At 40.1% G+C, this 12106-nt stretch overlaps 1 protein-coding gene across 12 annotated transcripts in view; it reads right to left on the reverse strand.

Annotated features, from left to right (window-relative positions):
- Nucleotides 1-751: 751 nt before the first annotated feature.
- Nucleotides 752-12106, reverse strand: part of LOC105692090 (CUGBP Elav-like family member 4) — a 531822-nt gene continuing 520467 nt past the window's right edge. For 10 of the 12 annotated variants that reach the window (XM_020855922.2, XM_048651185.1, XM_048651190.1 and 7 more), the window contains 6 exons: nt 11926-12081; nt 11319-11423; nt 8528-8605; nt 3301-3459; nt 1237-1421; nt 752-906 (listed from right to left, as the gene is read on the reverse strand). In XM_020855922.2, coding sequence (XP_020711581.1) covers nt 1294-1421; nt 3301-3459; nt 8528-8605; nt 11319-11423; nt 11926-12081 — 626 coding nt within the window. In that variant the 3' untranslated portion in view covers nt 752-906; nt 1237-1293. The remainder of the gene's footprint in view (nt 907-1236; nt 1422-3300; nt 3460-8527; nt 8606-11318; nt 11424-11925; nt 12082-12106) is intronic. The other 2 variants (XM_048651187.1, XM_048651186.1) reach the window with 2 other exon arrangements.

Here is a 12106-nt window from a genome sequence, read left to right on the forward strand (position 1 = left end):
ACTTCGGAACGATCAGTCGGTTGTAACGATTCGAGTGAAAACTTACATAACTCGCGAAGCTGACCCGACAATCTATAACAATAAATTTTGCATTTAGTCAGTTCTTAACATCGCGCATTCAATATTATATATAATCACACACACATATATATATATAAAGTAATATACATATATGCAGCAAAAGTTGCAATTTATAAGAAAACTGCAGCAGTTTACGAACTCATTTATATGGTATCATCATCGCTAACGGTATATAAAATCTACCACATACCTTATAACGTGTAGTCGCGTGTAAGATAAAATTGATCATTTTTTTTTTTTGTTTTTTTTTCCCTTCATTTATTAATTTTGTTCGTTCTTAAGTTTTTGTTTCGGTTTTGTTATTTTGATTAAATTATTATTATTATTATTATTATTTTTTGTTTTTTTTTAAACTTTTTTTTTTTTGTTCATTTTTCATTTTGGTATTTTTTTTTTTTTTTTTTTTTTGTTTCCGTTTTATTCCATACGCCTCTTCTCTCCACTTATCGTACAATATTGTATAATAATGACTAGCTGTCACCTGCGCAAACGCGCAGCACCTGTATATGCTCCTTGCATTACTTACATCGTAATAATTGTAATAAGTTATTAGTATAAGAGTATAGTTATTTAGTAATATGGTAATGGTATGTGATATACGCATAATTTCCCACATCCCAATCAATATTTCTCTTCGACCCTCCCACCCACCCACCCACCCACCCCCCTCTCCTCACCATCGGTAATAATTAAGCTTTCTGCTAACCTCTAAGAATTAACTAACTAGTATACTAGGTTGTTACGGTGGGGAACATCGTATCGATGATTTAAACTCATCGCACCTGATCGTCGAGCGTCCGTAGGGCTCGCTCTATCGTGCAGCATCTGAAAAATAAAATTCAAATTCTCTCTATCCTCAGTGTCTAATCGGTATTGAATTGTTGGTCGTTACATAGAAAAATAAATATTCGTGAACACTCTTTCAATGTTTTCATTCCGATCCAATCAACAGGCGTTCAGGCGTTGTCGAATAATTTTCGAATTTCGATAATTTTTTTTCATCTTTCGTGCAAGGAATTTTGATGAACTAGAACTAATTGTAAGTTCAACGCTATTGGAACTGTAAACGATCAAGATGAGCTGAATTATTCCGAATTCGGAATTTTCTATTTTTCCCGTTTTTGAAAAACGTGCGATAGAATTGTAATCACTCACCCTATAGCTTATGACGTAGGGCGCGACCCGGCCAGATTGTCTAGGCTAGGACGTGGGTTAGTATGGCCGGCTGGCATCCTTGGGCCTTTTCAGTTGTACCTTTAGCCGCTTCATTCCAATTTGGAAACCGTTCATCGACTGGATGGCCGCCTGTGCGCTCGCCGGATTGTCGAACGAGACGAAGCCTGGGTAAAAATGAGAATACGGGTGAATGTTTGTAATGAAAAATCGAAGCTGGTTCGCCGACGGGTTTCGGGTTGATAATAATATTTTGCACGATCATAAAAGGCGTTCAGGAAATTTAACGTCGGCGAAATATGGCGTATTTAAATAGGAAGTGTTCGAATCCATTTTACGGGGAGCCGAGAGGAGTGCGGCGATCTTTTGAAATGACTTTCTTTATCAGACGAAAAGTTTCATTGCAAAATTTTGACTTTCACGCGAACGATATCGTAATTGAACATTTCCAATCTAAATGGTCACTTAGGAATAATGACGAATTCCGAGCGGAGAGTAAAAAGTTTTAATGAATGGTATTATCCAAGTTTGCCGAGAAAGCGATAATGAAACGAGATCCATTTCTTAAAGAAGAGGAGGAAAAGGTCGGTGTCGTTCTCTCGTCCCGGACGATCATTATATCCGCGCTAAACCCAATTCTGACCGACCGTTCGCGATTCAATTTATCCCTCGCGATTGTAATAATGTTTCTCCCAAGCCCTGTATCATATTCATCCCGACGTTCGATCGGAAGGAATATCACAGTTTATTCAAAAAAAATTTACGACGTTGCATTTCTGATTCGATTTAGTTGTTTTTTTTTCTTTTTTTTTTTTTTGCACCGCTTATACATACGAATATAAACTCCACAAGTGGGAACGGAACGGTAGGTACGTTCGTTCACGTTTATCAAGGTGGATGTTGCAGAGCTATACATTTTAATGTATAGAAAGGGCTTCCGAAATCTGACAGCGAGTAGGGAGATACGGTAGAAGGGCATACAGTGGATATTACCGCAAGGTATAAAGGAATTGAGGAATGAAGCCGAGGGAAGTAACGGGGATAATATTGGTCTTCCCCTTTGAGGAAGGGTCCTCGCGGGATTCTTGTGCGTTTCCGCGTTTGCGAGAACCGAAAGGAAAGAAGGGCGAAGCGCGGTGAGGGGGCGGGGGCGGAGGAGGAGGAGGGGGGGGGGGGCGCCAACGGGGGGAGATATTCGACGTTAGATGGTTCGAGATAGCGCGAATCGGTGAGCTCATAAAGACAAGATCGCCCGGAAACATCCAGGGAGAGTTGCGAACCGCCTTGAATGGACTTTCCGAACGTCGCGAGCGAACCCTTCCTTTTTCCCTCTTCCTTCGCCCCCTTCCGATCCGCGCTTTTCCCATTCTTCCCTACGACGCGCATCCCACGTATCCCGAGCATTCGGATCCCACCCCCCCGATAACCAAAATTTTCACATTCTTCGTCGCGCGAATATTTTTAACAACGTTAAATGCCCCCGCGTAGCAGACGACGACTCTCCTCGTCGGCGGTGTAAAATAAGGGGCTTTCCATTTTTTTTCTTTTTTTCTTTTTTTTTCTTTTCACTCCGTTGAAAAAAAAGGGTCTCGAAAATATGGAATATAAAATAGATAATCAAATCGAATACGAGAGCGGCTTAGAGCTCGGTCGAATCCGCATTCGTCCGACCATTTTGCTTTCACGTGTTCGTCCATCCGTGAATCCGAATGGACATGATCAATCAAAGGGGTGCCTCGTTCTTTTAATATTTCCCTGCCCACGCGCATTTTTATGTACAAAAGGGCTGATAGCATTGAAGTTGGCCGTATCCTGAGGGGCGGAGGGGCCGTCCGCGTCTACGATCTATAACAAGCTCGTTTTTATTCCCCGTATCCTTTTTCTTTTTTTTGGTTTTCTCTCTTTTCGAATACACGATTACGCGTAAGCGTAGAAAATATTTTTCGGATGTGACCGGACTCGCGGATTCGCGGATAATTCAAGGGGTCACCGCGTTATTCGGGACGTATTATACGCGTAGGAGGGATATGAGCGAATCGTACTTACCGAAACACTTGCTTTGATTAGTGGCGCGATCGATGAAGACCTTGGAGGAAATTACATTCCCGAAAGGCACGAACATCTGCATAAGCTCTGAATCGCCAAACTCCTGGGGTAGGTGGTAGATAAACAGGTTGCAGCCCTCGGGTCCTGAGATAGAGCATCCTACCATATAAATCAGAGCACATCTAAACATCTAAACTTGAAGTATAATACTCAAGTTAGAATGTTAGTTTTGGATGAGTTTGTTCTTTGCGTGATTCATGATACTTATTATTTATTATACTATAAATTTAAACTCTATCGTATTAGGTACGTCAGATGATATCGATGTACAATAACGTTCAAATATATATGTAATACGAGCGATTGAAATATCATCGGACTTGTTGATTATTCAAACATATTTCCGCTGTTCGGATAATGAATTTTCGTAATTACTTGGAATCGTTAATTAATTCACGTATATAAATATATATATATATATATTGCATAGTCGCGAAGTCTAGATGATACAATGAACGAATGCCAATGAAAAGTTATACGATGAAACGAATGAAATGTGATTACTATCGGCGTTATGTGATTGATTATCGTCAAATGATCCGCGAATCAAATTTAAAATTATTAATTAGTACCGACAGTGCGGATTTTGTTATTCCCGTTAACGTTGAGTATTTATACTTTCAAATACACAAACACACAACAACAGGATTCACGTATTACAACAAAGGGAACTTGGACGAGTCATTACAAATCATAAAACATGGGGATTCGATGGTTTTTTCTTTTCTTTCTAGTACTCAAAAAAAACAAATCAAATGAAAGGCTATGATAAATCCCAACGAAAAATGGGTGAAAATTTTCAATCATCTGTAACGAAGACAAGTCTAACAAATGGAAGGTCGCGGAGTGTATGAATAATAGGTAAAACAACGAGCGAAAGTGTCGTGAAAGTGAAACGGTTTCGGAATGCAGTAAGACGATGCATAAAGGAAGGAAGTTGGAAAAGGAAGAAGCGGCAGACTTCACGGTACGAGGGAAGGATTTAACTAATTTCCACTAAACTTTATAACTTCACCGTCATTTAGCGACGATTATGAGTCAGGAAGTTGTACTACCGCGCGTGGCTCTTCCAACTAATAGAGACATTTCAAGTAATTGGATAACGGCAATCCAATTTTAAGCGCATGAATCGTATACCACGCGGTTATACATACCTATATGTAATACGTATGTACAGACATTCCCATGTATATCATTATAATATTTATCCGCCATATCAGACCGTGGCCTTTGTTTTCGAATTATCACTATCAGTTTTCCCATTTCACCTCGAATCAATGGTCGGCCGAGAATAAAAAACAAAAAAAAAAAAAAAAAAAAAACCAAGGAGAACGGATTCGATCAAGGCTCAACTTCCAAAATTTTCATCTCGTCGATTCCGTACCGCGTACATAGCGGTTTTTTTTTATCACTTCTTATTACGCCGAAAGTTTTCCAACTTTCATGTTCAATTTCTTTCTCTTCTATTCTCGAAATATAGGCAAGCCATAGAATTCGGTGGTATATAATCACCATCTCTTTCCCCATTTCGTACGCCTCGACGAGCATCGAATCGGTAGATATTAGGTACGTACATACATGACAATCTATACGGGTGTTTTACTATACATATACTTGCAGAGGAATAAAACGTGTCATTACAGGCCGCAGTTTTTATTTTTCTCTTCTATTTTTTCCCCGCTCGAAACACGACGGTGAGACGGGGGCGATCATTATTCGTTTTGTCACCGTTTATATTCAGTTTTTTTTTTTTTTTTTTTTTTTTTTTTTTGTTGTCGAGGATTTTTCATTCGTTTTTATTTCATATTACGTAACAGTTTTTGGGGAAAAAGGAAAAAGTTTGCGTCGGGCGAAAAAAAAGTGTACGGTACAGCGGCAGTGGGTGTGCACCGGGTCCTCCAATAATTCAACAAACAGAGTTATCACTGGGGAGGCAAATTAGAGAAGGAAGGGACGAAAAAGGTATGGGAGGGTCAGCATACCGACGGGATGGTATGGTGTATAATAAGGGTGCACACGGAACGGACGAGGGGAGCGAAAACTGATGCAGAGTTACGAAAAATGAGTCATAAATTCTCGCGTCGTGCGGCATTACAATTGTTAATTCTAAAATTAGTTTCAGGGATAAAGAAGCGAGATTTGAATCGGTCTCCCGGGACGCGGAACGGTATAAAAATGAAAAGAACAAGAACGAAAAAGAGGGAGGGTGCAAAAAAAAAAAAAAGAAACAAAAACAACAAAAAAAAGAAAACGGAGCGCAACAAAACAGGAATTGTTATAATTTCATTTTATTTCGTAGATTTTTTTCCCCTCGTTTTCCTTATGTTAGAAAAAGTTGATGCGAACGGGGAAAAGAAGAGAGAAAAGAGAAAGAGAAAGGAACAAATGAAATAAAATTAAAAAGAAACAAAACAAAAAAAAACAAAAAATCTTCCACCCGCTGCCGCTCCGCCCGTTATAAAGAGGAATGAAACGTATATCAATTATCATGTAATTGATTCCTATGAAACAGGTATGCACTCGTTTGTACCGATAATTTCGTATATCCTACCTATCTATTTGCACGTCCAATTTTATTTCTCTAACTCGCTCGTTACGTCCGCGCGTTGATCGAGCGTATTTCGATAACAAAGTAACGCGCTATACTAGGCATATTTTCAGGTGAATTTTAGAGTGGATACTCGATATATCCAATTTCGTTTGATACGGCGGACGTCCAGTATTTATGGCATAGGTTCCGGTTCTACATAATGGACTTTCGATTGCGCACGGAATGAGGAGAGGTTATATCGTTATATGTACTTGTCGAATTACACGCCGCATCACAAACGTGATATGTATTATACCTATGTACGTGTCGTACGTATGCACCTACCGGATACATCAACTGGAATCGATTGTTAATGAAATTTTTCACGCTATGTTTCATTCGAGTGCCAGCTGTATCCGCTTTCTTCTATCTGCTCCCGAACGATCGAGATTTTTTTTTTTTTTTCATCAATATCAAGAAGTCTCAAGTCCCGTTTAGAGTCGGATGACACGACACACGTATGGAATTACACAGTAGGACATCGCAACACTGACACAGCAGCCACGTGCAATCAACAGATATACATATGTGTCTAAAATATTTGTATATAAATATATACGTATAATATTGATACGGTGTTGATACAACAATGTATAATATGCAAATATCACGATCAAATATATATATAGGTGAATCGAAATTATATCCCACCGCGTGATTGCACAGATGACAAAAAAAAAAAAAAAAAAAGGAATTATCATATGCATACACATATGTATGTACAGTGAATCGACATAATTGTACCGTACACATAGAAATGTATTTGCACAATACATGAATATACGTATGTATAGAACAACGAACAGCCTACGACACAGTACGTATATATATATATAAGAATTTATTTGCGTATTTCGGAGCAACGAAGATCGCGCGTCATGCAAGCGAAACATAGTGCGAAAAGTTAATTGACTTCGAATCTCTAGAAGAAAAAAAAAAAAAATTCTTCGATTTTGATCACAACGACACAAATGTGACGAACGATATGCACATATGCTATCGATACGCGAAATTTACTTATTTGAAAAAAGATTTCTCGTAGAACCAAAAACTGTCGTCACATTTTTGTTCGCCTCGTCGGACCTGAAGCACAAATCTTCCTGCACCGAGTGAAACTGCTGATGTTGTTTTTAATTTTTTTCTCATCCGCGTGGAGGTAATTATTTTCGTTGATTTCATATTTCCCCTGTATTTTTTGTCGGGTAGACCTGCGTAGCCTGAAAAAAGCTGAATCGGTAGCCGGTGTGACCCGCGACGTGGATTCTCCGCGATGAATGATATCCTCGTCGAACGGGAGGTAAATTAGATGAAACAAACTGGCGTAACAACTTACTTAGCACGAAACGCCAGGGGGATGCGGTAACTGACTACAGCAGGTTGCGAGGACGAACAAACTCGATGAAAGATATACCGTAATACCGTAGGTGTAGCTAACGTATACGTATAGGTGTACGGATAGAATATAGAAATTGACGGTGTGCGTTGCGTATGTGCGGGGGGAGGGGGGAGGGGGGAGGGGGAGGAGAACGAGCGTAGAGGAGAGAGGAGGGAAGAGGAAAGGGACGAGAGGGAGTAAAATTTCTGTCGCGGTAAACTTTCTATTATCCTGCGATGTAACGACGGACCGCCGCCGGGCGTAGCAGCAAAGTAATTAAAACTTCCGTTTTATTTGCATTACCTCATTGTAAGGCATCGTATATATTCTAATAATGGCGAGTTGTTAATTGCAATTAGGCGTTCGTTCGAAAAGAGAGAGGGTAGATGAAGAGAGAGGGAGAGTGGGAGTGAGAGGGAGAGAGAGAGAGGGAGAGAGAGAGTGAATCTGAACGGAGATCGAGAGGACGGTACTGTCATTCTATTTCTTAGTTGTCTTTTCAATTGGCCTTTGGCAGTTTTAATTAAGCGGTGTTTTGTAAGCGCTCTTTAATTAATTATACTACGTGAAATTAGCCAAAGGCAAATATATACCCACGTAGGAATATGTATGTATGTATATACGTATATAAATGAATACGGTTCGGCGGAACGGCTTTATCGATTGGCTTCGATTCGAATGGAAACGGTCTTAAAAGCCGGAACGAATGGGGCGGGGGGGTACGTAAAAGCAAAGGAAAAAAAAATATATAAAATAAGTTGGAAACAAACGAACCAATGACCGAAAGTGCGGACTAAAACTTATGCAAAAGTAAACCCTTGATTCTCAAGCCCCACTTGTATTATTAATGTTACGCCGAATTGCGCGCACTTTCCCTATATATACAACGGTTGTACGATACAAAAGAGCCGAACGAAAATTCGATCGTCTTGTTCATAAAAAAGAAATAGAAGAAAAAAAAAGAGATCGAGCCACTTTGAGATTTGATGTAAAAATTGCGCGATGCCGAAAATATTAAATGAGATAATCGTGAGACGAGGTGGACGAAAGTGGAAGTGAGATGTGTAACGAAAATCATACAAGTATGTAACAAAAAATATAAATCTATATATATATAGATGTGGGATGGGCACGATAAGACGACTAATTAATTTTACGATTAACCATTTTTCAATAGACGAACTTAAAAGTGTTTCACTTACCTTCTCTCTGCGTAGGAGGTACCGCGGTCATGGGCTGCGGAATCGCTTGTGGAAACTGTCCGTAGACGGCTGGGTACGCTGCGACAATAACAGAGAACAAATAACGAATAGGTTTCTTTTTTTTTTTTACTCTTTTTGTTTGTTTATTTTTTATGTTTTTTTTTCCATTGTTTTGCATCAAGGTAGATTTGCGTGATTGTTTAAGTGATACGACAGATGGGGATTCCCGCTTTTACTGTATATTCAAATCCTCGCATCCTATGGATCCGGATATTTTTTCCTACAACTTTCGCGATAATTTTGGAAAACGAAAAAAAAAAAAAAACGTCGCGGTCGTTGTCCCGTCTTCGTTAGATCGGACAAGCTGGTAGATGGAAAGTCTCGCGAATAATTGAATCGAGATTGGTAACCCGAGTGACATTATTACAGGCTTAAGGTCACCGTCTTCTTTTTTCTAACCAGTCTCGTTTACCGGCGTCCGTATACTACCTATCTATATACACCGCGATCCTTGGCGCAGGGATGAGAGCCGAGGGTCTACAGAGACGCTTTATCTTTTGATAATTTGCATTCTCGCCGCAAAAATACTTCCGAAAGTTTTAATCGATCAGAATCCTCCGCGGAACTACCGCGCCCCGCGAATTTCCCCCGAGACTATCAGAGTTTTCCTTTCGACGTTGCTACTTTGCACGGGTTACCACCTATACCTATACCTTTACTCGCGAACCCGGTTGCAGGTAACGATAAAAATCTAATTGCCATTTAAAATATCCATGTGAAAATTTTATCAAATCTATACCCTCGTATACGCAGGTATCACCGCTCTCCGTAAATCACCCCGCGTTGGCGATACATGTATACAAGTATACATATATGTATATGTATTTACGCACGTACATAGGCACGCGAATCGAATGGTACGACGGTAAAAGTACGTAGGTACGCGTAGGTGGGTACGTATGTAGGGTGTAGGTGGGGGTATTATACCATTTGAGTATATATGGCGCGGGTGGAGGGAATGTTTTCAGCAACATTTTACGGGTCCCCAATTTCCGATATCCTCGGATTTATTATATTTCAAAGGCACGCTTCAATTCGAGTGCAGGCAATTCAAGCTTTTAATTACTGGAGCCGGTATAGTTATTGGACTCAGGTATATAGTTATTAATCTACCCTTTGAGCGGAGATTTCGAAATTAATATTTGCTCACGCATACACGTGTACAACGGAGTGTACAAATATAAATATGCAACGATATATCCTGCGTGAGTGATAAATCTGTATATATATATAGGTATGTATAGCCTACATACATGGGCATAATGCATGTCACGGGTCATCGAAGTTTGCATTATGAAATTATAACACTATTAATTATGAGGCGGGTATACAGAGTAAATATTTAAAATACCAGTGATTGATATCCGTTTATTGTGGATTTCGGTTCAAAGGCAGACGCCGAAGAGGATGATCATTTCGCTCTAGAATTAATTATTTCACTGTAAACATGAATTTATTATATTCCGATTGATGGCACAATCGCAGATACATACGCGCTCGACATACTACATATATATATATAGGTACCCGCAGAACACACACGCTGCAACGACGCGATAATCTACGGATAAACACACGCTAGTACAATTTACGCACGTCAAACTATGCGCTGTGCACCAGTTGCGGAATATGTGGAAAAATCTTCTTTTTTTTTTTTCACTTCTCCTCTGCTACCGATACAAATTTTTTTTTTTTTTCGTTTTACATTTGATTTAAACAGAATGAATAAATAAATGATAAAAACGACTCGTCACACTCCGAACTCGGTTTTTCCCGTACCCTCTCTGAACTCTCATTTATTCGTTTATTATCATTATCATTTGGTTTGTACGTACGATCGATACAACCGGTCGGATGAGAATGTTATTAATCGCTATACGAATTATCGGATGGGTTTACAAAAATTCCCATCATTTATATATTTATATATGTGTATATATATAAATATCTCAAAAAGAAAAAGAAAAAAAAATAATGACAGAAAATAATGCATCCCACATCCAATATAACGTTACAGCTCAATGCACAAAAGCTTTTACGCCATGTAATAATTCAACACACATGTAACGTTTATAAGTGTTGTGCCGTTCTCGTTTCGCATGCATATTGTATCATGTACCTATGTGTGTAGATATATGTGATACGAAAGTACGAGACAATTATGACAGAATTAAGTGCACTTCGAACGATTCGTTTTTCTTCTGCTTTTTTAATTCAGTTTCTCAACACACTTTACGTATCGTTGATTCGGAACTCGTTTCCTCGTTTCCTCTCAGATTGAAGAAAAAGAAAATATTGGAGCGCGCGCGAGACGCGGAGTCTTAGCGATCACGGACCGCCTGCCTATATGGCTGACTCGACGTTTGGCCGTACTACTGTCGGTTACTCAGGCAGCGCAAAAGTTTCGTCAGGCGTCATTCTACGCTTGCTACTGTCTTACTTTCCGATGCGACGACGAAATTCGAATGACGCGACGATCGTGTTACGAGAAATCGCGTATTTTTTGTCCAAAAAATATTCGTAGATTTCAAGTATCTATCAGGGGTAAACCCGCGCGGGTCTCGAGTTACCCGGCGTTCTTGTTTCGAATGAAAAAAAAAAAAAAAAAGGTAAAGAGCGTTGAAAAAAATGTATACCCGTATATCTTATGAGTACGTGTACGCGATAGTGAAGTTCTGGAATGACGTAGGGGGGGGGGGGGAAATTGTAAAAATGAAAGCGCAGCACTCACCGACTCCGGGGTAAGGTTGCATTCCAGGGTATGCGGCGGCGTGTTGCAACGCTGCAGCGTCCCCGTTGGCCAGTCCCTGGGCTGGAATGGACAAATGAAGGGCATCTACACTTCAGTAAGCTCAGCTCTTATCAGGGGTGGTTAAATGCTAAAGGCCCCGGTGCACCCCTTGGCGCTTTGTTCGCTACACCGAGCATTTCGCAAAGATATACCGTTAATTCCGACTATTCGCCGGAAATATTACATCTACCGGGTGCGACGCTCAATCGTATACTACTCCGTGTGCTGAACGCGGCAAAATTCAGAAAAAAAAAATTAAAAAAAAGAAATAAATAAAACTCATCCGCGAGTCTTGGAATTTACGACGAACTCGAACGGAGAGATCTGCAGAGTCTGTAAATTGGACGGCAATGCGACACGGCCCACGTGGTATCGCGGAACGTATAGTTTCCAATTTTTTTGTCCTATTCTTTGTATTTTTTTTTTTTTTTTTTATTTTCATTTTTTCGTTAGACCGTAGCGTACAATTCCGTGAAATATAACAAATTGTTGGCGATTGGTCAAGAGGCGCGCAGGGGCGTTGAGATGCGCCGGAGTTGATACTCACGTCCCGGGTAGGATTGGGGGATCCCGTTGGTGTAGACTCCTGGGTCAGATCCGGCGGGTTGGCCGTTCGGCGTTTGTGCCGCCATATTAAAATTTGGCATCGTCGGTGAAGGGAGCGAAGGTATCGCACCGTTAACTGGCTGTCCTGCTCCTGCACCTGCGACACAAATTTCATCATCAAG

The sequence above is a fragment of the Athalia rosae genome, chromosome 2, assembly GCF_917208135.1.
Source record: "Athalia rosae chromosome 2, iyAthRosa1.1, whole genome shotgun sequence".
Taxonomy (NCBI): Eukaryota; Metazoa; Arthropoda; class Insecta; order Hymenoptera; family Athaliidae; genus Athalia; species Athalia rosae.